At 44.2% G+C, this 26672-nt stretch overlaps 1 protein-coding gene across 16 annotated transcripts in view; it reads left to right on the forward strand.

Moving 5' to 3' along the window:
• The first annotated feature begins 3442 nt into the window (after positions 1 to 3442).
• Positions 3443 to 26672, forward strand: part of STN1 (STN1 subunit of CST complex) — a 47682-nt gene continuing 24452 nt past the window's right edge. Inside the window, exons 1-7 of one of the 16 annotated variants that reach the window (XM_081823593.1) lie at positions 3447 to 3513; positions 3740 to 3894; positions 4187 to 4381; positions 11491 to 11586; positions 17290 to 17358; positions 22379 to 22546; positions 23287 to 23401. In XM_081823593.1, coding sequence (XP_081679719.1) covers positions 4249 to 4381; positions 11491 to 11586; positions 17290 to 17358; positions 22379 to 22546; positions 23287 to 23401 — 581 coding nt within the window. In that variant the 5' untranslated portion in view covers positions 3447 to 3513; positions 3740 to 3894; positions 4187 to 4248. The other 15 variants (XM_081823596.1, XM_081823595.1, XM_081823608.1 and 12 more) reach the window with 15 other exon arrangements.

Here is a 26672-nt window from a genome sequence, read left to right on the forward strand (position 1 = left end):
TCATCCCAGGGGACTGAGCAAGGCTGCTGAGGAGGCAGGAGGAGAAGTGATACAGGTGAGGCCCATGATAATAGGCTCAGCAATGTTTTACTACTCTGGTAGCTTCACCATCATTTGGTGAATATCCTTAAAACAGAACTTTTAGGGTAGATTCAGTAAATTAGGCAGAGAACTCTTCTTATATATTTTTGTATTCCCTACCATAGTATGTTAGATGGGGCAGGTATGCCTGCAATTTTTTAAATTTATTAAATCATTCCTCTGATCCAGAATCAACAACACTCTATTGCTTACAGGGAATGAAAGTAGAAACCAGTTCAAGCCCTTCGGCATCTAGCTAACATGGAGGTCTGCACCAGTTTCCACTGCAGCTGTCCTCTCTGGTCAGGCCGCTGTGTTGGCTTGCCCACAAATGTGCCTCGTTCATCCCGCTTCCTTCGCCCTGTTCCCACCCTATCACAATATTATCCCCCTCTGTACAATAGGGAGACTGAGAATACAATCCCAACCTATCCTAGCCTACAGGACCCTTAGGAATGTGCCATCTACCTATCTCTCCAATTACATTTGAAACCACTCTCCCCCACGCCTTCTTTGTTCCTCCAACACGAGAGTATTTTCCTGCCGCCAGACATTCACCCTGACTGTGCTGCCTGGGATGCTCTTTCTTTAGCATTTTTCGTGGCTGGCTGCTTCTCATCCTTCAGGTCTCAGCCTGAATGTTGTTTCATCTCATGGGATGAAAGTCGATCTATGCAGAGTACATCTCGCACCCCATTATGAGCGATCATAATACATTTTTTATTTCCTTCAAAGCACTGAGAACTCTACTTATTTTGTTTATTGTCCTTCCCTCCTTCCCCTAACAGAATGGAAGCTCCATGAGGGCTCTTCCCAGTCTGTCCAGTCTCCTTCTTATCCCCAGTGTCCACTCTAGTGCTTGACAAGTGCTTTATGAGTATGTTTCACGAGTAAATGAACAGCTCTTCCATAGTCTCAAACCCCAGCTTAAATCCCACCTCCATAGTTAATAATAATAGCTTATATGGATTGAGTGCTTCCTTTGTTACATATGTTAACTTACCTGATGGGCCCCCTCCCCCATTCACCTCCTGTAACTCATACGGTAGTTATGACCTAAGCCACACATTCTGTGTTTACTTGAAATTTAGCCTCCTGCTTTGTTATTTGATATATTACATGCATCACTCTTTTTTGCTCCAATGACATGAAAATTGTTGGTGCTCCCCCATAGCATTCAGAATGTTCAAGGTATGCTGAGTGACTAAAGATATTATACACATAATAAAAATGTTGATAAGGGGGATGCCTGGGTGGCTCAGTTGGTTAAGCATCTGCCTTTGGCTCAGGTCATGATCCCAGGACCCTAGGATGGAGTCCCACATTGGACTCCTTACTCAGCAGGGAGCCTGCTTCTCCCTCTGCCTGCCGCTCCCCCCTGCTGTGCTCTCTCTCTCTGACAAATAAATAAATAAAATCTTTAAAAAAATTTTTAAACTTTGATAAGTTATGCTTATTATAAACTTCAGACAGAAAATCAAACCCAATATACAAGTGGACAAACTCCATTCTACCAGTAAAATGTCAAAATGGTTAAGGCAAGATAGTTTGAACTTTGAGGTAGGAGATATGCAGTTCGATCCCCTCCATTTCCAGAACAGTTTGCTAAAATCTTAACTTTCTAGAAAAAAAATTGTCTAGCCTGGCAAAAATGCTTGCAAAACCAAGCTTCATTTCACACTTCTCAGTGCTGTGGCAGGTTTCATAAGAAAGGTTCCCAGCATGAAGCATTGACTATTGGGTTTTGAAATATCTGCTTTGCTGTGTTGTGGAGTCCCAAGCTGAAGGGCCCTCTGGTGTTTATGATCTCTAGGCAGTGGATTGGAGAACTTGGAGTCCATCTTGATGAAGATGGCAGGAGGAAGATCCTCCCAAACTCCGCTAGATTCTTCTGCAATCTGGAAATTCAGTCCCACATCTCACCTTGGGTTTCAGTTGCAACCTGCTAGCTCAAGTTTTGAACTCAGATCAAAAGAAACATCCCTGGTCTCCAAAGAATCCACCCTTCATTGTAAAAGATGACTTCAGGGGAAGTCTGCTCTGCTTACCCCACTGGGTATGGCCCTCCCCAAGGCTGTTAGTAAGCTTGGAGTCCCCAAGGGCTCTTATCGCTAGCACTCTACCCTTGAGTGAACCGCAAGAGTCACTCCTGAAGTCTTGGGCTCTGAGTACACACGGTAGTGATTTTCTTCTTGGGTTCCACCCTGGAGCAGATGTGTACAATCAGGAAAATGTCACCCAACCTGTCTCTCCTCATCTGACAGGTCAGCCAAAGCACCCATCCTTCTGGGTGTCCTACTGGATGTGCTTCCTCGAAGAGAGTCTCCCTCCTATTAAAAAAGGTATCTTTTCTTATATGAATCTTAAGCTCCACAGAAACAACTGTTCATTGCAATAGAATATGGGCAATGCTGTACTTTGCCAAGGATTGTTTTTCAGCTTCTTCAGTGGTCAGGGATGTAATTAAATGCCATCATTCTAATGACACACATTTTCCATTCCAGCTGCTTGAAGTTCCTTCTCTGCTAAATACTTTAGTGATTATCTCTTTGGCCACTACCTGCCTCCCCCAGGGAATGGCCTGCCAGAATGACCTCTACTCCTCCTTCCATTTTAGAGTCCCTATAAACTAGGAAGAACTCTTGCCATCTTGAGTGATGTCATGATGTAGCTTATTTATTTATTTATGGGAGTGGAATGTGGCTCTTTTCTCACTTTGAATTAGGACCACTGGGGACAAGCACCGCCAAGGTAGTCATGATTTACCAGAATGCCAGTTTTCCAAAATTCTTAAGTGTACAACATTCCAGAGTGTGGATGGAATAAGAGGAAAGAAGACAAAATTTATTGTCATAATCCTGTATGGCTAGCTTTGGGCAAAGCCAAGTCCTCAATATTCACGCAAAGGCTCATATTTAGATACTGATGTTATCTCCAAGTGAAACTGTAGAATCCCAATGTGTGTGTGTGTGTGTTAGCAGATCACTCACCAAGTGTAAATAAACATTTAAAATATGCCACACATACCTGCTCTATGCTTTTTTATTTGTTCATTTAATATATCAGGAACCAACCCCCTTCCCCCCCCCCCCCGCGGCAAGAACCAGTCCCAATCTCTTGGGGATCCTACCACTAGCGGGGGACAGGGTGAAAAGGAGACTTGGAGGATGGGTTTTTGGGGAGCAGCAACTGCAGAGTCAGATCCCAGGCCTCAGAGGTTTGGGCTCTGTGCTCCAGCGGAAGCCCACGAAGGCCAGACGGATGGAGGGACCAAAGCACTGCTTGGGCCACACCAACGCAAGACGGCCTCGCCGCCACCTGCAGGCGAGCTTGGGGCGGGGCCTCGCTGGGATGGGGCTGTGCGGCGGGCGCGGCGGGGCGGAGCGGTGGCGACGCGCTGGCCGCGGGGAGGGAAGGCCCGGGCCGGGAGAGGTGGGTCGGTGGCGGGCGGGGAGCGGAGGCCGGCCCCCGCTGCGGCTCCGGAGGCGCCCTGGGCCCCGCGCGCTGGCGCCGGGCGGGGCCGTGGCGCCCGCGGCCTTTGAGCGCCCGGAAGGGCCGAGCCTGCGCGCTCCTGGCGGCCGAGGGCTGGCGGCGGGCGTGCGGCGGGAGGGGCTTCGAGCGGGTCGGCTTTTCGTTTCCGTTTTCCTCCTTTTCTCAGGCTCATCCCCAGACCGGAAGGTGCGGGGGCCGAGCGACGCACAGACCCACCCACTCTGACCCCCTTGTGTTTGGCCACGAGGGCGCCCATTCCTCTCCGGACCCCGCCCATCAAAGCGGTTTCAGGGTACGCCTGTATGGACGTAGCTCCCCAAGGTGAAAAGTTAGCATTTAGGCGTTTTGAAGTTGGTAGTTGGGGGGAAGGAGAAACACTCCCGTGGGGCAGAGGAGATTCCAGAGGGAGAGCCATAAGGAACGCACAGGCCTTCGCCCGAGGAATGCCTTTTTGCTCTAGGCCCGTGGCGTGAGTTTGCCAGGCCCTGGACCCCTGCTTTTACCCCTCCCGGAGTTCCGCATAGCCGCCGGGGAGCAGCTTCGGGGCCAGGCCGATGTGACCCTTTGAAAGCTTGTATCCTGATTTTTTTTTTTTTTTTGGTCTCACATCTAGATCCTTGACTCAGTGACGCAGAGCCTTTCAGGGTTGGCTGCAGGCCAAACCCCAGCCTCCCGATGCAGCCTGAATCCAGCCAGTGTGAAGAGGAGACCCCTTCCCTCTTGTGGGGTTTGGATCCTGTGTTTCTAGCCTTTGCAAAACTCTACATCGGGGATATCCTGGACTTGAAGGAGTCCCGCCAGGTACCAGGTATGTCGCTGGTGGGCCTGGAGGATGCCCAGTGCTGCACCTGCCCCTCACCCTTCTTTCTCCAAAGCTGCCGGAAGTTGGGGCTTGGTGGCTTTCAGGAGAGCCTTCCTTGCTGCAGGCTCTGAAAATGACCTAGCGTGGACTCTCGAATGAATATATTTCTGTGCAAGTTCAAAAGTCTAAATCTTATTTTTATTTTTAAAATAAGTGCTTGGGGAAGTAACCTTTGTACCCAGGAATGGGTTTTTTTGTTTGTTTGTTTTTTGGGTTTTTTTGTCTGGCGTTGAGGTCTTTCATATTTTAACATGCTCAGTTATTTTTCTTTGGAACAGCTCTTGGTGGAAAGCTCACTGGACCAGACGTTTCTAAACCTTGTTCCCTTTCCTAACAGTGCCTCTTACCTGGCCTGGGCATGTGACTCACCTGCAAAGCTTAGATGTCATCTTTGTAAAAATGGGGATTAACCAGGCCTGATTTTCTTGTGGGGTTTTGTTTTGTTTTCTGTTAATCAGAACCAAACAATATAAATTCATTGAGAGGAAAGACATATGCCTTATTCATCTACATAATTCCACTGCTTAGAACAGTGCCTGGCATGTGGTGGGCCCTCAAAAAAATAGTAATTGGAGCAACAAAGCATTATAAATGTAAAGTTAAAGAAATCACTTTTTTTTTTTGTTTTAAATGGTGGTTACTAAAGATAGGTTCTTCATACCTAAAAACGTAACAAATATAATTTGGGGTAGATTTAAATAATTCACATAGCTGTGTATGGATCTTCACATGCTTGTGCTATGTGAGAAGTTTGGTTAAACTCTTTGCTATTTTGAATGAATAGCAAGCTGTGAGTCAGTCAAGAAGCTCAAGTATGCACAGTTTTAATGAGAGGATGTTCTGTATGTTTCCAGTTCTATGTACAAATATATTTGGATGACCTTATTCTAAAGCCTTTTGTGCAGATTTTTCACCACACCTTGGTTTTTTAATTATTGTTGGAAATGGTCTGTGTTTGGTTTTATGTTTTTTTTCTTGGAAGGCAGCCGTCCTCCCCCACAGTTGTCCATTTTCCAGAACAGGCTGGTATTCTCATAGCTCGTCTCAGGAAGAAAGCAATTCACACCAAATGCCAGTCTTGCATTTGAAATAAAGGTCTTATGGAGGTGCTCAGGGAAATATCAGGGCATGATAGGGGCTTAACTCTTCCTGTGGGTAAAGGACTTTATGATGTATTAACAGCCAACCAAGGAAAACGGATCCTGATGGTCTTTACTTGGTCACTGGTAATACTGTTTCAGATGTGCTTTTGTTGCCGGGTGGACTGGGGAGACTTGTGACCCTGAGGCCTCCATCCAGCCCTTCCCAGGGATGTTGCCAGAGGCTCTTGGTCTCATTGCAAGAAAGAATTCAAGGAGAGACCAGACACAAGGGTTGAGCGGTGCAAATTGGAAAGTTTATTAAAGTGAGAGTACACTCTCGACAGGGAAAAAAACCATAAAAGACTTAACTTTAGGAATCAAACTGAGGGTTGCCAGAAGGTAGGCATGGTGGGGGGGGATGGGGTAACTGAGTGATGGGCATTAAGGAGGGCTTGTGATGTGATGAGCACTGGGTGTTGTATGTAACCAATAAATTGATGAACTCTATCTCTGAATATAAATTGAATTTAAATAAAATTTTAAAAAATAAAGTGAGAGCACACTCTCAAGATGTGAGAGCAGGAGAGCTCAAGGGAGAGCTGCACCCCAAGTTTTGGGTTCCTGTCTTTTACTGACAGTTGTTAATTAGGGGGTATAATATTTATTACTTGGGGAGGGATTTTTTTTTGGAGGAGTGGGGTTTTGTGCCTTTTCTCCCTTACTTGGCCCAGGTTTTTGGCCTTCTTTGTCTTGAGCCTGTCTGGTTTGATCCAGCTTCTTATGGCTTTGTTTTTGGAGTGCTGCCAGGAGAGGTCTCTGACCTTCCCCAGTAGCTAGCCATGACTCCCCCTTTGCTGGCCTCCAGGCATCCTGTTAAAAACCTAACTAACTGCTGACTCTAACAGTTTTTAAAATGAAACATTATGCTTGAAGCAGACAGCAACCATAAATTCACAAGAGTGATCCTCTTGAGATTATACTGTAGGGCTCTAGGGGTGGGAAATTCCCCTAGTCTGGGTTTTTATTTCTGTGTTGTTTTCATGGTTGTTTTTGGTTTGGTTTGGGGATAGGGGTTGTCCATGCCTGAAAGAACACCAAGTGATTAGAGGACTGGGATTTCCAGCCAGGTGACATCAGACCAACACCTTGGGAAAGGAGAGGGCTAGAGATTGAGTTGTCATTTGGCCAATGATTCAGTCATGCCTGCGTAATGAAACCCGAATAAAAACTCTGGACACCAAGGCCCAGGTGAATTTTCCTGGTTGGTAATCATGCATTGATTTGTCAGGAGGGTGATGAGTTCTGTGACTGTGGAAGCTTTGTGCTTGGATTCCTCCAGACCTTGTCCAGTGCATCTCTTTAGTTAGTGAATCCTGATTTGTACCCTTCATTTTGAAACTATAGTCATAAGTCTAGTACCTTCCTGAGTTGTGTCCCATTCTAACAAATTGCCAAAGCTGAGAGAGTTGTAGGACCCCCTGAAGTTGTAGCCAGTTGGTCAGAAGGGTGGGTGGCCTGAGAATGCCCAAATTCAGGGCTGGTGAGTGAAAAAAGCAATTTTGTGGGAGACTGTGCCCTTAACTTGAAATTTGACCTTACTCTGTGTATTTGCCATGCGTCAGAATTGCCTTGCAAAATGGTTGCAAAATGTCAACTCCTCTAAATTAATCTGCAGTTTTAGTGTTAAACAAATAAAAAAATTATGAAAAAATCTTATGAAGTTTGTGGTGGTGGTGGTTTTGGGGTCTTTTTTTTAAATTTATTTTTGAGAGAGAGAGAGTGTGTGTGAGTGTTGGGGGAGGGGCAGAGGGAGAGAATCTTCAAGCAGACTCCCTGCTGAGCATGGAGCCTGCCGATCTCACCACCCACGAGATCATGACCTGAGCCGAAATCAGGAGTTGGCTGCTTAACCAACTGAGCCACCCAGGTGCCCCAGTTTTGGGGTCGCTTTTGTTTTATCTTTTTGTTTATAGCATACAGAAATAATCTTTATTATTCTAAATATCTGTGTCAGACTTTAATAATGGGATAGTGAATCTGTTGCTTAAATGAAAATACAATACTTATTTAATTCTAGAGGGTCCGATGAAGTGGAAATTCATAAGAATTATCTGAAAAATAGTATCTTAGGCATTTGAGTACTATCAGACATCAGTTAAATAATGACAGACTAAAAAGAAATAAATCAAAAGTACTTTTAAAAGAGAGGAACCAGGCAAATGTCTTACCGTGGTGGTGGCTGCCCGGGGATGGGCTGATGTGAGAGCCGAATCAAACCTGCGTGTGTGACCCTGGGTCCCTGAACCCTTGCTGCCTGACCCTCCTCCTTCCTGGGGACCTCATGGTCCGGGGGATCCCCGGGTATGTTTTGGCGTCGGGGGGCTGTGTGTGGAACAAAGGCAGCAGGACCTGAAGGACCATGTGGGGAAGGCTGTAGCTGGAACTCCCAATCAGCCAGAATCTGTTGTTTGGGTTGTTTTCTTTTCTTCTAAAGATTTTATTTATTTACTTGACAGAGAGACACAGCGAGAGAGGGAACATAAGCAGGGGGAGTGGGAGAGGGAGAAGCAGGCTTCCCGCGGAGCAGGGAGCCCGATGTGGGGCTCGATCCCAGGACCCTGAGATCATGACCTGAGCCGAAGGCAGATGCTTAACGACTGAGCCACCCAGGCACCCCGTTTGGGTTGTTTTCTGTTCTTTGCTTCCTGAGCTTGCTTTCAGTCAACAAAGCCGCCATCCAACTTTTTTTTTTTTTTTAGCTCTTTTGTCATAGAAGAGAATATTGTGTTGATAGGAGGAAGTGGTCCTCTCCAATTGTTGTCCATACCTCTGGCCGCCATCTGCTCAGTTGCGCTCCTGATACGTGTGGTTCATGTTTCTCTACACGTGGACACGTGTCTTCTCTATTCCCAGGCAGTGTGTTTTCTCCTCAGTTGATTTTCTCTGAATGTTTTTTTTTTAAAGATTTATTTATTTATGTGAGAGAGAGAGCATGAGAGTGGGGAGGGTCAGAGGGAGAAGCAGACTCCCCGCTGAGCAGGGAGCCCGATGCGGGGCTTGATCCCGGGACTCCAGGATCATGACGTGAGCCGAAGGCAGATGTTCAACCAACTGAACCACTCAGGCGTCCTCTCTGAATGTTTTGATTCGACCCATGTGTTATTTTCTTCTGAATTTGTTCTCCATTGTTCAGAGACGCTTTGGAGATGTTTTCTGCATCAATTCCTTGAGATTGGAAAGATTTTTTGCATCTTTGAGTGACTCTGTCTGCCCTTGAAGGCCGGCCATTGTCAGTCTAGAAGATAAAAGTTTAGGGGGCTCTGTTCTCTGTGTTTTTTTTTTAGGAAGTCTGTTGTGTCCTCAAGTGAAGACCTGTTCAGATTTTTGTCGAGTGGCCCAGCACAGTTTGTAACGTTGGAGGATTGGCCTCCATCGCAGGTGACTTGAGGACCTCACTGGCTTGTGTCATTAGTCCTGTCTTATCACCTTTTTCGTATGCTGCAACCCAGGCAGAACACCTTTTGACTAGCTCTGTTTCCCTTCTCAAAGTGTGTCGGCTCTTTACTATAAAAACTACCATAGCAGCACATACCAGGGTGTCCCAGGGAAACCCAAAGAGTCCTGGGACTGTCTTGAGTTTCCAGACGTCACCAGCAGAGCACCCTGTAGTGGCTCCAGGACCTGCTGGGAGACATTTCGGGATAGGCAGTGGGCTCTCCAGTGGGTCCAGGGACCTCCATCGTTCCGCTTCCTACTACTAATGTCCTGGGGGCCACAACTGACCACATGGAACTCTGTGGAGTGTTCTCTCTCTAATACCAAGAAATGCCTGGCAACCAGGACAGACCATCCATTGAGATGGGGTAGGGGAGGCCAGTCAGGTTCTAGAAAACGGTTCTCTCTAACTTTGCTCTGCCCAGTGCACAAATAGAAAGTGTTATTACCTGTCAGTGCATTTGGGGAAGCAGAAAGGGCTGGCTGCAGCCAGAGAACAGCCTGGAGCTCAGGCCTCTCCAAGCGCCCCCAGCCCTATAGCAGACCCGAACAGTGCCATGCCATAGTTCTTCTCTGCACATGAGCATTGGTCAGGGCACGGTGCTGGGGTACACTTCAGTAGAGGACTCCGTGCCCACATCCCTAGGGGGAGGCTCATTCTCCCGATTTAGACTTCTTCCTGTGGTCGGGATGTCTTGAGCTTGCCTACAGCAGTCCTGCAGGGCTCTCCCTCTGAAGTCACCCTTTTTCCTTTGTGTTTGGTCAGGCAGACAGGTGGTGGCAAAGGCCCCAAGGGCCTCACCAAAGGTAGTAACTAAGGGACCTGGATATCAATCCTAAGAACTCAGGAGAAGTCGATTGGAACTCTCCTGCTCTTAAAATTGCATGGATTTTCTGTGGAGCCAGTTTGAACCCACTCACCCTGTGTTCCTGGAAGGGGGTGACCCTCCTTTGGGGATGACTCAGTGACTCCGGCTCCTTCCCTTGTGTGGTCCTGCCATTTCAGCTCACAGCCCCCACAGTTGCCCCGTGCTCGTGGTCTCTAATCCAGCAAGTCATCGTTAGAAGGATGCCCTGCCAGGGAGAGGGCCCTTCTTTAAGCTAACTTTGCCACCATTGTTTTCCTTCCAACCACATCTCACTCTCCTAGAATCTTCACCTGGCTGAGGCTCAGAGCCTTCTTATACATCCTCTGGGACTCTCCTTGAGTGACTCGTCCCCAGCCCCTTTATCCACATGGGATACAAGAGAGCCGTCAGCGGAGGCCAGTCTGGGGATTTTGAAGGGCATCAGGGTTCAGGCCACAGGTCTGTCCCACCCCCACCTCCCCAGGCTTGGAGGGGAGGGAGGAGGTGGCCAAATGTCTGTGCTGAGGAATGTTTGTTTATAGGTCAGATCTTTATTTAAAAAGGAAATTGCTTAACTTAAACGGTTACAGCCTCTTTCTGCAAGGAAAGAATTCAGCCATCATGGGAGGAAAAACAGGCTGGAGAAGATTTTAGTGTGGACTCATGAGCTGCAGGAGACAGATGCACATGCAAGTAGCTTACGCCAAAAGGGTCAGGGTGCTGGGGGGCCGCAGATGGGAAGCTCTGGAAGGGCAGGACAGCACTGGGACCTGGGGGTGGAATCAGGGACTCCCTGCAGCCCGAGTCCCTCTGTCTGTTTTCCTTCCCAGGTCCAAAACAAGCCTCTGGGTATTAATGTAAGGTTTATCCTCTCAGGTTTCTCCCCTGGCAGGAACCTGCCTGCTGGCATCTGTCCTCTGGGTTTTGAAAATAGTTTTAAAATAGTTTTAAAAACAAGAAGTTGGGGGGGGCACCTGGGTAGCTCCGTGGGTTTAGCGTCCAACTTGACTTTTGGTTTTGGCTCAAGTCGTGATCTCATGGGTTGTGGGATCAAGCTCGGCATCAGGCTCCACACTCAGCGGGAAGTTTGCTTGAAGATTCTCTCCCTCTGCCCCTCCCCCCCCATTCACTTGCACACACGTGCTCGCTCTTCCTCTCTCTCAAATAATTTTTTTTTTTAAAGAGAGAAGTTTTTGATTTGTAATCTGCTGGCTCCAAAGAGCAGCATTTTGTAACCTAATTATCTTCTCTTTAAAAAAAAACAACAAAATCACTGCTAATTCATAGAAATGATGACTGGCTTCCTAGAAAAGTGCTAGTAGAGAAGTCAAAGAAGCCTTTCTTGTGATTTCCTCTCTTTCCTTTTGCAGTCCCTCAAAATAGATTTCGTCTCATAATCTAATGACTGTTTTCAGGCCCGTTGTGAGAGGTCCACAAGGAGGCACATTTCATTTTCACAAGTGGAAAGATTAACCAAATCTAGTTGGGCAACACTGGTTTTCTCTTTTCTGCATTAGGACAAGCTTCATTAAAGCCAAACTTTCTACTTTGGACCCTTAAGGAAAAGACGTCTGAATTTCTTGGGGCCTGCCATTTGTCAAGGACTGATTTTTTTTTTTTTTAATTTCAGGTGTATTTTTTTACAATGGGCACCCAATAAAGCAGGTAGAGATCCTGGGAACTGTAATTGGAAGGAAAGAAAAAGATGCTTTCTACAGTTACGGAGGTAAGAAAAATTGTGCCTGACACTGAGTTTTTGTGGAAGGACCTCACTTAGCTGAACATTGCATTTGAAGCAACTAACGCCTTTCAGAGCAGCTGGGGACCCACAGAGCCCATGCACTTGTCCTTTATTAGGAGCCCCTTCGAGCCACCGACATGGACTAAGTGTAAAATGAGGCAAAAGGTAGGAATGATGCTGATGAATACTGTCAAGTGACAGCTGATGGGGAGTTAGAAAAATTAAAATACGACCATCTAGGATCTCTGGTTGGTAAGGGACAGACACCTGATACCCGAGGGTGTAGCTATAAATAGCAATGGATGGTAGCAGATGTTTATATTGATACCTTTAAAAATAAAAAGGCCAGATTAATGTTAAGGAAGACTCTTCAAGAAGACAGGGAGGAATGAAAAATAATTGATAAGATTTATATTCAGAACAGTATTTTTAAAAAGCCTTATGGTACTCAGGGGTGAATATCCATTATCAGAAAATTTCCCTTCCCTCGTGATGATACAAACTAAATAAAGGATTTCTATAGTTTGGACACGAGCCATTAGTGTCGTCTTGAGTTTTGTCATTGAGTTTAATGTGTAAGCATTTTCATCTGTTGCCTTGTGCAGCCCTTAGAGTCTCTGGAGTTAAGAGGCCAAGCTAGATATTTTGTGGGAAGCTTAACTTTGGATCTTAAACCTTTGCTGTAATTGACAGTGTTGCTCTCTGTTGTGCTGCCTTGGGTTTGTGTCCTTGCTCTACTTGTGGAAAGAGAGAAGGCAGTTGAACTAGGGGACGAAGAACATTTCACTGGCGGTCTGTGCGTGATAGATAATGTATAGTATAGATGCAGTGTCATTGCATGTCTTCAACACGTATTCATTTTCCTGAAGATGATTGTCTCGTGCTTATGAAAGCATATGTGAGGGATGAGGTTTCTCATGCCTTCTTCTTTTCCCCAGCATATATTTTTTTAAACTCTGAAAGGGATCATCTTGTCAGGCATCCCCATGCTGGATTTCTTCTTGGTTTTGTTTTACCAAAGGTATTGGTTCTGTTTTTCTCCAGACAATTCAGTAAGTATTCACCAGTTTCCTAAAGCATACTCAGCTGTGGGCAAGTACATTTTCTGTAGTGTAACAAAGTACTTCGTCTCCAAATACCAGTGATGAAGTAATAATTTCAGGTTACAAAGCACTTTTACATGTGAAATTTAGTGTTATTCTCCCCCTAATGTTTTGAAATAGAAAGGACAGATGTTCTTTCCATTTTGTAGATGAGGAAAATAAGGCTCAGTCACTTGCTCAGGGTTCCCCTGATGGAGGTTTATAGGCCCAATCTATTTACTGATTCCATTTGTGGTGTATAGTCTCCATATAACTCAATTTGATTTTTCTCTCTCCCATCACCTCACCACCCACCCCTGCACCAGAAATCAACTTTGTCTTTTTTTGCCATTTTATTGATGGTACATGACAAAGTAGGGCTCCCCAAACGCTCCCCTTCTCATGGGGTTCTGGGATGGAAACTCTGTAGAGGTCAGGAGATTATAAGTATGTTGGGGGATGAATTGGGGCAAGGACTCCCCAGCAGCTGAGGTCTCTCTCTTCCTCTTGCTCTCACTGGGGTTGCTGGTACAAGGGGGCTCTTACTCCTTGGAGGCCATGTGGACCATAAGGCTCACCACCCAGTTGCTGTAGCCAAATTGATTGTTGTACCAGGAAATGAGCTTGACGAAGTGGTCATTGAGGGCAGCGCCAGCCCCATCATTGAAGGTGAGAGAGTGGGAGTCATTGTTGAAGTCGCAGGAGACAACTTGGTCCTCAGTGTACCCCAGGATGCCCTTGAGGGGACCCTCTGATGCCCGCTTCAAAACCTTCTTGATGTTATATTTGGCAGCTTTCTCCAGGTGGCAGGTCAGATCCACGACTGGCACATTGGGGGTGGGGACATGGAAGGCCATGCCACTGAGCTTCCTGTTCAGCTCAGAGATGACCTTGCCTACAGCCTTGGCAGCACCAGTAGCAGGACGGATGGTGTCCTGGGCAGCCCTTCAGCCATCATACCACAGCTTCCCAGAGGGGCTGTCTGTGGTCTTCTGGGTGGCAGTGATGGCATGGACCGTGGTCATGAGTCCCTCCATGATGGCAGAGTTGTCATGGATGACCTTGGCCAGAGGGGCCAAGCAGTGGGTGGTGCAGGAGGCACCGCTGACAATCTTGAGGGAGTTGTCCTACTTCCCATGGTTCATGCCCATCACAAACATGGGGGCATCAGCAGAAGCAGAGATGATGACCCTCTTGACCCCAAGCTCCAGCTGAGCCCCAGCCTTCTCCATGGTGGTGAAGACCCCAGTGGACTCCACTACAGACTCAGCACCACATCACCCCGTTTGATGTTGGCAAGATCTCACTCCTGGAAGATGGAGATGGGCTTTCCGTTGATGACAAGTTTCCAGTTCTCAGCCATGACTGTGCCATGGAATCTGCCATGGTGGAATCATACTAGAGTGTGTAGACCATGTTGTTGAGGTCAGCGATGGGTCATTGATGGCGACAGCACCTACTTTGCCAGAGTTAAAAGTGGCCCTGGTGACCAGGTACCCAATAGGGCCAAATCCGTTTACTCTGACCTTCCCCATCGTGTCTCAGGGTTGCTGGGGCCCTGCGCCGGAAGATGCGGCTATTTGCCGGATGCGGAGGAGCAGAGAGCCCATCTGGTCTTCGATTTTCTATTTTTTAGGTCACATGAAAGAGGCTGTTTGAGGATGTTCGTCCTGGCCCTGAAACCAGGCCAATTATTGTAAGTGAAGCCCCTTCACCTGTGACGTGAAGGGGCTTCACTTAACCCCTTTCCCATTCTAAAAAGATTAAGGAGATAGGTGTGACTATTCCCCAATAAATGTTCTCTTTAGGATGGATGTTAGAAGAACAGGACACATCTGTGGGCAGTGGGAAACCGAAAAGCATCTGAAGGTTGGAGTAATTGAGAGTAGAAAGAACTTGAGTTCTCGTGAGGCCTGTTCAGGGGAGAGCTGCACCCTCCCTGCTATCCTCAGGGCCAGCTTGGCTCTTGGGCCACCGGCCAGGCGGCCACTCCTTGCTGTCCTGGGTCCTGCTCCACCTGACTCACCGTCGTCCTGGCCTGGGGGCTGTTTCCTGTTCCCACTGACTCATTCCATTGCTGAAACAGAAGGCCAGCGGCCCAGGCAGTGCTGCCCAACGGGGGCGGATGTTGTGCGGCTCTGCAAGGATGCTCCCCTTCCGGGGCATTCCAGCCCCCAGACCTCAGGCTGCCAGGGCACAGCACCTGCCAGGAGGCCTTACAGACCAGAAAGTCTGAGGGTCTGGTGGCCGTGCCCAGAGCATTCAGCACGTGACAGCAGCTCAGGCTCAGACCTAGAATCCTGGGAGGCTACCATCAGTGTCTTCACATTTTCTAGAACAAATGTTCATGTGCTCATATTTTTTTACTTTACATGATAAACCAGGATTTTACACTGGCAGAGAAGTGGTGTGCCTAGAGGTGTCATACAGTTTGTTTGTTTTTTTTTAACTCAGAATGTCCTTATTGATTTATTTTAAAATGATACTCATTATAAAATAAAATTTAAAACTGGAGAAAATTTTACTGAAGTACATAAAAATTATATGAAACCCTATAAATAAGATAAAAGCAATGTCAATGTTTGGGTGAACATCTCTCCTAATGTTTTTCACTTGTTCCTATTTGGAGAAATATAGATATGTCTTATTTCCTTGTACTATTATGCATATTTCTTTCTCTTAATATTCCCGAAATGAGGCTTACAGTCAGCATGTACATTCAGTGTGGAGTTCCTTTCCAACACTCCAAAAAAAACTGCTATTACCATTTCAGTGTCTTAAAATCATTTCTGTCAAAATACGCTATTTAATGTTTTACACAAATTAGATATAAGATTTCTTTTTTAAAATGAGGCATGAATATCTTTTAACAGCAATGAACATAAATCTTCACTATAACTTTTTATTCTCATATGGTATGCCATTGTAATTTATTTAACCAGTTCCATATTTATAAGCATTTAGATTATCTCCAACTAACAGCATTATAAACAATGTTGCAGCAAACAGCCTTATACAAGATGTATAAATCTGTGTGTGTATTCTGTTTTTCTCTTCAGGATAAATTCCTAGAAGTAATCACTAAGTCAAAGGGCATACACATTTAAAAATTCAACACGTTTCCAAACTTGCTCTTTAGAAATTTGATAGAAATTTACACTCCCACTAACAGCATATGAGGGTATCAATATTTTTAATGTTTGTCATTCTAATAGTTGAGAAATTATTTAAGTTCTTTTTCCGGTAACTAATGAGTTTAGTGTACTCACACATGTTTATTTGGCCATTTTTATATCTTCCGTAAATTATGTGTTCTTTTTCCTTGACATTTTTTCTCTGGTGGTCTTGGACTTTTCTTTATTCATTTGTATGAGCTATTTATTTATTTATTTATTTGAAGGGGGAGGGGCAGAGGGAGAGAGAGAATCTCAAGCAGACTCAGTGCTGAGTGCAGACATGGGGCTCGATCTCACAACCCTGAGATCATGACCTGAGCCAAAATCAGGAGTCAGACGCTTAACTGACTTATCCATCCAGGTGCCCCTGTTGTGAGCTCATTATACATTAAGACACTAGCCCTATCATTTAGAAAATTGCTATACGGTATTAATTTTTAATTGGTCATCTATATCAGACTTTTAAAAATGAGTTCTGATTTTCAGGTCTCTTTAAAGAAGTCTCTTCCCACCAACTATAAGCCCAAGGTTCAAAAGTATTTACCCATATTTTCTTCTTATTTTTTTAAGTTTACCTGTTTTACATTTAATAAAATCTATTTAGAATTTATTTTAGTATAAGAAATATTTTTCTTGGCTTCTGCTTTCAACTCAGGTTTAAACCAGCAATAAAAAATTTGCCTTACATTCTGTATTACATGTGCATTTACAACAGTCTCACTGATGATTTTTTAAAAAATCATTAAGCCCACTGATCTCTTTTTTTGAGTTTTCCGAAATTAGACAAAGAGAAAACACCTCTCATAGCAAACATCTCCAGTTCCTCTGCAGTTATAAATCCAAGTGCAATGGAAATTCTGTGTGTGTGTGTTGCACTAGGGATAAAATAAGCCAAAATTATTTATGTGATCAAAATATAATTATTTTCCATTATGAAAACAAAACTCTGCTCTTCTGCAATATAGTTGGCTTTCCTTATGTCCCCTTCAGTGGTAAGGACTGGGCAGAAGCTCATTCACAAAGAGACGTGCGGGTCAGGAAATTTGGGATGCTTTGTCTTGGGAAGTCATCGAGCTAGTGAAAGAGCAGACGGTGAGAGAAGGTTGCGCCGCGAGTCCTCTCAGCCACGGGCTGTGTCAGCACACTCTTGCTTCACGGTGGGAGAGCAAGGCCGATTTTGTATGTGAGCATTCATTGAGATTTTTATACTTAACTTCCCGAGGACGCCGTTTTTTAGGAGCGGCAGGGTAAGTGAAATGTTGACTACCTTCCGCTAGGCTCTCCTATGCCAGCGACCCATGCAGACAAGCAGTTCCCAGACCGGGCTGTTGAAAAATGTCACTTTGGGGTATGGCCGAATGCAGTGACGACCTGCGAATTCACTGGCAGTGCCCAAATCTCTCTTTTGCCCTTTTCTGCTTCTCTTGCAGTAGATGACAGCACTGGAGTTATAAATTGCATCTGCTGGAAAAAGTCGAACAATACCGAGTCTTCATCAGGTACTTTTATTTGACAGTCCTTTACTTTTTTTACTCAGGGTGGCTCATCAGAACAGCTGTAGGGCTGAATGTTCGTATTTGTCCATGGGTGAAATCTGTGGATCAACTGCAGATCTGGCCCCTCTGCAGACTGACGTCATAGAAGAGCTAGTTGTGTTTCTTTCTCCCGTCTTCTCTGGTGCTCACTTCCTACCGAGCCTGCAGGAGCGTGACTAGGTTGCTGGGAATTTGAGCATTTCCTTTTTACCGTGGTAGTTATTACGGAAGTCAAGATGTTTTAGCCTAATTGCCAGTGAGGTCAGAATCCCCATGCTCCAGGCGTATCCCTTGACCAAAGAAAGTTTTGGAGATTTTTGCTTTTACGTGATTGCCCACTAACTTCTGTGCTGCCACAATCCAGATTTTCTGAAATCTCAAAGATGTCAGAAATTCTAAAATTGATGAGAAGGTAAAATAGGATTCCTTCGAAGTTAACCATTGAATAATATAAACTGAAAGGAAACTTTTTTTCTTAAAGATTTTATTTATTTGAGAGAGAGGGTGTGTGTGAGCGAGTGAGTGAGAGTGTGGGGGGGGGGGAGAGGCAGAAGGAGAGGGAGAAGCAGACCCCCCGCTGAGCAGGGAGCCCGATGCGGGACTTGTTCCCAGGACCCTGAGATCATGAACTGAAGGCAGATGCTTAACCCGACTGAGCCACCCAGGCGCCCCAAAAAGAAACTTTAAAATTGTATGTTGAACACATTGACTATAACTGAAACAGCATTTGGAATTCCTTGAGTACATTTTAATAGGCCTTAGGTAGTTTAAGTTAAGTTCATAATAAAAAAAATACTGGGCAATACTGGTGATCATTTTTGGTTCTAGAGAAGCTACAGCAATTGGGACCTTGTCTTTCTGTTTGGCAGCATACACAGTGCGGTGCATATGAAATACACAGGGGCACATGAAATACTGTCTGCTATTCTATCTGACATCTGGTGTCTGGCTCCTTGGGTGATACACGCTGTCTTTCCTCTCTGCCATTACCTGCCAGAATCTCAGCTTCCTACTTTGACCATCCTGACCAGTGGAATGCTCCTTGGCTTAATTTCCTGACGTATTTACGTTTAGAACTTGGCCATCAGTTTCCTATAACTTCAGTGTTCCATTTCCTAATTTGGGAACATCTTAATCATTGGCACTGCTTTGTTTAGGATATTTTTGTAGATAAAAATTGAGAATGACAGCAGATTTTTTTTTAAGATTTTATTTATTTATTTGACAGAGAGAGAGACAGCGAGAGCAGGAACACAAGCGGGGAGTGGGAGAGGGAGAAGCAGGCTTCCCGCCGAGCAGGGAGCCCGATGCGGGGCTCGATCCCAGGACCCTGGGATCATGACCTGAGCCAAAGGCAGATGCTTAACGACTAAGCCACCCAGGCGCCCCTGACAGCAGATTTTTATGCAGCTGTTTCAGAGGCAAGAAATAAATCTATAGGACAATCAGATAATTGAATTTTCATATATGTCTAGGGTATTAAAATCATTTGCAGATTTATGGTTTTTGTGTCATCAAACCCTCAATCAGAGGGTGTCGTTTGAATATATGGACTTGTTTCAGGCTATGGAGCAGCAGACTTTTTCTGTACAGGGTCAAATAGTAAATGTTTTCTGCTTTGTGGGCGCTCTGGTCTGCACCTCAACTGCTCAGCTCTGCCATAGTAACACAGAAGCGGCCACACACAGTAGGTACAGTAAAGTAAAACTTTATTTACAAAAACAGGTTGTGGATGGATTTGGCCCATGGGCTGTAGCTTGCAGACTCCTGTTTTAGACATTGTTTTAATTTTCAAAATCAACTTTTTAAAGAATGACATTAGGAATATTGTATAACTCTTATATTTAGTAAGTTTTTGGATAAAATGTCTACTAATACTGAGACTAAGATTTTTAAAATATTTGTAAGTAGTTGAACAGGTGAACAGTCACAGTGGGTAGCCTTAATTGGAAATTGCTTTGAGAATAAAAAGAGAGGGTAAGAATACAAGGAAAAAGCCCGAAAATGATTCTCGTCATGTTATATATGAAGTGAGATTTTTAAATTATTCCCGACTAGCCTATTCTCTCCTTTTCATTTAATTGCCCTCAATTTAAAAGCTTTCCCCTGGAACGTGGCCAGTGGAGACTAATTTTTTTAAACAAAATTCAGCCTGAGTCAGAATCATATTGCAGTCCATTAAGGTAATTGAGAATAAGCTATTAACTCCTATAAATGTCCTGTTGAGTGTACCATTTAGACTAGCTTATGAGAAAAGTTAAGAAAGCCTGGTCCTTGATACTGTAACTTTAGAGGGGGTTTATCTTTCCAGCGTGGAATAGGCTACTTAAAATGAAATTCCATCAGGCTCCAGCCGTCTCATTAGATTCACCAAATTACAGAGCTTGAGCCGTTCTTTCGGCAGTTTGGCTCACCCTTTAAATGAAAGCTGGGCCTCATTCTCAGACTGGCCGCCAGTCTGATCATTTCAGCAGTGCTGTAGGAAACATTTATTATGATGTGTTTTAAATTCAGCCTAAATACAAGACGGCTTGAGGGGACAGGAACACAGATGGAATAAACCTTTTAAAAAGTAACACCTGGGTATTTTCTGAAGAAAGCCGGTCAGCTGAGTACCATTAATGCCGATGGTGTTCTAGATTCCTAAGTGTTGGTGCTTCATGCTCCCTAGGTTGCTGTTTCCCCTGATAGAGTAGATGCGGTAAAAGAAAAGTAGTGCTGTGGCTCTTTACAAAGCCACAGTCATCTAAGTTGTATAAGATTAAAAAGACAATGGGATCAATAGGCTAATAGGGAGATTTGTTCATTCATTATAGGAACACTAAGTATATGACAAGCCAGAAATAAAACAAGAGCAGGAAATACATCAGCATTTAACAAATGTTGGCCCAGGTAGATAAAAATATTTTTAAAAGAGGTGACTCTGATCCGTATCTTCTAGCTTACATGACAACGTAAAGAAGATGGAGTTGTGTGTTTATCGCAGCAAATATGGGGTTTACGTGTTAAACTCTGATAAGTCCCTAGCTGTTAAAGCCCCGAAAACTACCATCAGTGGCAGTGGGCTTTAAACATCTTTTCAAACTTTTATGTAGTAAAATGAAATCCAAAAAGCACAGAAAAGCAGTGGAATGGGGGGAGTGGATGTAATTAGCAGAACTGATAAAGCTTCCCTAAAAAAAGACATGAAGGATACATAGAATGCACAAGATGATTTCTCACACGTAAAGAAATGCAGAGAGCAGATCATCTTATATAAAAACACAGAGCCTGTCTGGCAGTTTAAAAGCAAAAATAAAACGTCATGGAATCATTACGTATTTTTTAAGGTACTAAACATCCACGTGACGGAAGCCGGTGTAGGAGCTGCAAGCATGCGCCTTGACACCTTGTCAAAACAGAACGGTTTGATTGTTTCTTTCTGGCAAACATTCTGACAATATGTAATGAACTGTAAACCTGTTTTTACTTTTCTGTCCAGTAATTCCCAACAAAAGACCCCAAGGAAAACGCAATAATTTTGTCTAGAGGGCTTCATTATTCATTTTTACAAATAGCTGACATTTATAGACCATTTCCTGTGGATCTGACATCATGCCAAGCTCATGATGTAAGGGTTAACTTACAGCATGTGCAACAACTCTGTGTGTGAGGTGGCCTCTCCTGTTACCCCCAATTCACAGTTGAGGAAACCCTGGCGCTGTGAGGTTAACAGCCTGCCCACGGACGCAGAGTTGGTAGGAAGTGAGTGGAGATCTCAGCCCGGTCTGTCTGACTCCATTACCCAAGCGCTGACCTCTAAGCTGCATCCAGTGCAGGTGATTAAAGCCAAAATAAAAAATTACAAAAAGGGGGGAGAAGGGGATATTTAATGAGACTAGCTCATCAAACTGTGGTATATTAACATGCCAATGCTCCATGATTTTTTAAAATGCTCGAGTTGTATAGATTCTGTGGATACATGTGTGTATCTGAGCTTGAGCCAGGCAGAAAATCAGAACGTCGAATTGTTTACACACACTAGCTGTAACTGGAAAATACGAGTATGCTCACAGGGCAGGAGCAGAGAATAAACAGGAAGGTGCTAGTGTCAGAGACCGCCTGGGTTCAAACCCCAGCTTTGTTGCTAGCTAGTTGTTTTACTTTGTGCAAGTTGCTTGACCTCTCTGTGACTCAGTGTCCTCCTCTATAAAATGGGGCTAATAATAAATCGGTGTAGTTGTAAGGATGAGATGTGCTAATACAGCGTCAAGTCCTCAGAACAGCACCTATGGTACCCAAATATTCTCAGCTGTGCTTCTTACTATTTAATACAATTTGAAATTAAACTTAAGTGATAGAAATTATTTAGAATTGAAAGTGCATTGGGTTATTTTCACCATGAAGTTGCTTAAGCTTTCAGTTTTAAGTGGTATGAGAATGTGCGTGTGTGAGAGAGAGAAAGAGAGAGAGAGCGCGGGTTTACCCCAGTTACCCAACGAAGATAAGAGGCGAGAGATTAGGGTGTTGAGCACCTAGGTGGGAAATCAGCCTGAGGCATATTCGCCTTCCCCATAAACAGAACTGCATATGGAGATCTGGGTCCCCTTTTCCCCTGTGCCAGACTTGTCTTCCTGCAAGGACACTTTAAAGGGTTGTTGAGAGCTGTTGCCACCAAACGCAGAACTCGGCTCAGGACCACGTAGAGCCCTTTGAATGCGCTGGCAATGCAGGAGCAGGGGAGAAGCTGTCGGAGCCCTGCCAGGACTTTCTCACTCGGGTTATCAGGCCTCCTAGACTCTGTTCCCTTCAGCCTACTTTTGAATAATTACAACTTATGCCTTCTGTTCAGCAGAGGATTTCAGAGGGGTGTGCAGATTTCTTACAGTAGAGCCGCTAATCAAAAGTAGAAGGAATAGGTGTCTTATGTTGGTCTCACCCCAGAACTGTGTCACACATGCGGTGGAATGATCGTGTTATGCATTTGTCTCTTCCGGCCCTATAGCAACTACAGCTGCTGCAGCTCTAGGGGAGCTGAACTTAACCTCACAGCTTAAGAAGCTGCAAGACACCATTGAGCAGAAGACAAAGATAGAAATTGGGGACATTATCCAGATCAGAGGTTATGTCCACATGTACAGAGAGGAACGAGAGATCCGTGTCACCACTTATTGTAAGCACAAGTTATCTCTGCCAAATTGGTTGTTATGCTGGGTGTGTGTCCAGTAAACTCTGGGTTATCTGGAAGTCAAACGGCGAAAAAGTTCAGATAAAAAGATGTAACTCTTTACTGGACGAAATTATATTTCATAACAGGTTTCTTTAGAAAAACAGCATTTTTAACTTTGTTTTGAAGAGCAGTAACTAGAAATGGGGGAAGAAAACAAATGATTTATTATATATATCTGGCAAATTTATTTGGGCCACATCAGAGTTTAAAGTACTTTGAAGTTCTGTGTGTCAGTCCATTTAGGGCAGAGTGTTCATATTCTTTAAAATGATGACGATTTCTTGAATACCACTGAGTCCATTAACTTTGAAGGAAAACAGCTAATTGGAAATAACGATCGTCCCACATCCTCTGAGTGATATGTTTTGCAGGACTCTGGCTGATTTGGGTTGGAAATCCCACGGATGGCCCCTGTTGTTTGCCATTGTAACAGATGAGTGCATAAGCGAAAGTGCTTTCCCTGGTTCCAGTCTGCTGCCGTACAGGCCTATGATGCTGAGGGCGTTGCATTCCCTTTCAAAGGATGACTGGGAACCATTTAGTGCATCTAGGATGTATGATCCTTGGGCACCCATAGGAAAGGAGACCCACTGGGTGCCTAGCAGCAGGTCCTCTCTCCAGGACCCTGGAGAGAGCTGATCTCATTGTAATTTCTATGGCATGTTTTCCCCATGGCTTATTAGATAAAGTAGAAGATCCCGTGTGTAACATTCAAATCGCGAGGATGCTTGAGCTGCCCAGTATCTACAGGAAAGTTTATGACCAGCCTTTCTGCAGTCCAGCCCTAGAGCAAGAAAGGTAAGCTGTGGCCTCTCACTGCTAAAGATGCATTGATGGCAGTAAGCCAAGCAGCGGGAGCCCAGATGCTGGGGTAGGCCAGGGTTCAAATCCTGAGCTGTCCACACTCATGGAGGGGCTCTGGGCAAGTCTCCTTACTCCCCATGTGGCTTCATTTTCTTACCTGCAAGGTGAAGATAATAATAGTACAGATATTCTAAGGTTCTTGGGAGGAAAGTGTATGTGTAATTGGAGTCCCTGGAGGAGTGCAGGGAGCAGAGAAAATGTATTTGAAGAAATAATGGATGAAGTTTTTCCAAGTTTGCTGAAAACTATAAATGCACAGATCCAAGAAGCTCAATGAGCCCCAAGGCAAGAAAGCTGCCATGAAACCTCATAGTCAAAATACTACACAATGACACATTATAACAAGAAACTGTAAAAAATGATACCCATCATTCCCAACCAGGGATGATTTTACTTTCTTGTGTGTGGGGGGGGTCAGGGGGTACAGGAGGACTAAGAATACGTGCATACTCATTAGTGTCTGCATCAAAGGACTCTGAGCGGGGGCAGAAAACCAATAATAGCCTCTGCCTACAGGTGGGAACTGCAAAGAGGATAGAAAGGAGACTTCACTGTGTACCCTTTAATTTTTTTTTTTAAAGATTTAAAGAGGGAGAGGAAGAGAGAATCTGAACCAGATTCTGCACTGAGCAGAGAGCCTGATGCGGGGCTCTATCTCAGGACCACGAAATCACAACCTGAGCCAAAAGCAAGAGTCGGCCGCTTAACCGACTGAGCCACCCAGGCACCCCCCCACTTTCACTTTTTTAACATATATATATTATATATTCAAAAATTGTATGTTAAAAAAAAAAACAAACTCTAGACCTGTAGAAAGTAACAAAGTGGAAGTTCCCCATTTTCCTGCCTCAGTACCATTACCCCAAGGTTGCCACCATTCGTAGGTTGATGCGTATCCTTTTAGACATTTTTCTTCTGTGCATATACAAGCGTGAACATTCACCCATATATTTTATGGGTTGTCATTTGCTTTTTTTTTTAAAGATTTTATTTGACAGAGAGAGACACAGCGAGAGAGGGAACACCAGCAGGGGGAGTGGGAGAAGGAGAAGCAGGCTTCCCGCCGAGCAGGGGGCCCGATGCGGGGCTCGATCCCAGGACCCTGGGATCATGACCTGAGCCGAAGGCAGACGCTTAATGACTGAGCCACCCAGGCGCCCCATCATTTGCTTTTTAATAAAAATGGGAACACAGCTTATATACTATTCTGCAGCTTGACTTTTTCCCCCAAATCTTTCATGAATATTATAGCTGCTGTAGTCCTGCCTCATCCTTTTAAATGACCGCACAGAGCTCACTGTACGAATTGCCCTTTATGTCAAAAACAAGCGTCATTATTGAACAGACCCATTACCAGTAACGAATTTAAATCAGTAGTCAGAACACTCCCAACAAACAAAAGTCCAGGACCAGATGGCTTCACAGGTGAAATCTACCAAACATTTAAAAAAGAGTTAATACCTATTCTCCTCAAACGATTCCAGAACATAGAAGGGGAAGGAAAGCTTCCAAATAAATTCTATGCAGCAGGCATTACCCTGACACTAAAACCAGACAGACACACTACAAAAAAAGACAAGTACAGGCCCATATTCCTGATGAACATGGATGCGAAAATCCTCAACAAAGGGGCGCCTGGGTGGCTCAGTCGTTAAGTGTCTGTCTTCGGCTCAGGTCATGGGTTCTGGGATCGGGCCCCACGTCGGGCTCCCTTCTTAGCGGGAAGCCTGCTTCTCCCTCTCCCTCTGCTTGTGTTCCCTCTCTTGCTGTGTCTCTTTCTGTCAAATAAAAAAATAAAATCTTAAAAAAAAAAAAAATCCTCAACAAAATACTAGCAAACTGCATTCAACAATACATTAAAAGGATCATTCACCATGATCACGTGGGATTTATTCTGGGAATGCAGGGATTGTTTAATATTTACAAATCAATCAACATGAGACGCCACATTAATAAAACAAAGGATGAGAGTCACATGATCTTCTCAGTAGTCACATGGTCATCTCAATAGATGCAGAAAAGGCATTTGACAAAATTCAACAGCCATTCATGATAAAAACTCTCAACAAAGTGAGCTTAGAGGGAACACAGCATAATGAAGGCCATATATGAAAAACCCACAGCTAACATCATACTCACTGGAACAAGACAAGAAATCCACTGTTGCCACTTTCATTCAACATAGTACTAGAAGTCCTAGCCACAGCAGTCAAACAAGAAGAAGAAAGAAAAGGCATCCAAATTGGTAAGGAAAAAGTTAAACTGTCCCTATTTGCAGATGACAATGACACTATACATAGAAAATCCTAAAGACTCCACCAAAACAAATTATTAAAACTACAAATGAATTCAGTAGAGTTGCAGGATATAGAATTAATACACAGAAATTGGTTGCATTCCTATACACTAATAACAAAGTAGCAGAAAGAAAAATTAAAACAATTCTATTTACAGTTGCACCAAAAAGAATAAAATACCTAGGAAAAAACCACGAGGTGAAAGACCTATACTCTGAAAACTATAAACATTGATGAGAAAAAGTGAAGGTGATGCAAATGGAAAGATATTCCATGCTCATGGGTTGGAAGAATTAATATTGTTAAAATGTCCGTACTACCCAAAGCAATCTATGGATTCAGTGCATCCTTTTCAAAATACCAACAGCATTTTTCAAAGAACTAGAACAAATAATCTTAGAATTTGTACTGAACCACAAACGACCCAAATAGCCAAAGCAATCTTGAAAAAGAAGAACAAAGCTTAAGGTATCACAATCCCAGATTTCAAGATATACTACAAAGCCACAGTGATCAAAACAGTATGGTACTGACACAAAAATAGACACATAGTTCAGTGGAACAGAATAGAGAGCCCAGAAATGAATCCATGTTTTTGTGCTCAATCTGTAACAAAGGAGGCAACAATATACAGTGGGGGAAGGTTTAAAAATCCTTTTTAAAAAATAAAAAAATTAAAAAATAAAAAAATTACAAATAGAAATACGATATGATCCAGTAATTCCACTACTGGGTGTGTACCCAAAGAAAACAAAAACACTAATTCAAAAAACACCTCCGTGATTATTGCAGCATTATTTACAGTAGCCAAGATATGGAAACAACCTAAGGGTCCGTCAAAGGGGAGGAGTGTTGGGGGGGGGCGGGGATGGACAAAATGGGTGAAAGAAAGTAGGAGATACAGGCTT

The sequence above is a fragment of the Leptonychotes weddellii genome, chromosome 6 (genome assembly GCF_054177405.1).
Source record: "Leptonychotes weddellii isolate Sample4059 chromosome 6, ASM5417740v2, whole genome shotgun sequence".
Lineage (NCBI taxonomy): Eukaryota > Metazoa > Chordata > Mammalia > Carnivora > Phocidae > Leptonychotes > Leptonychotes weddellii.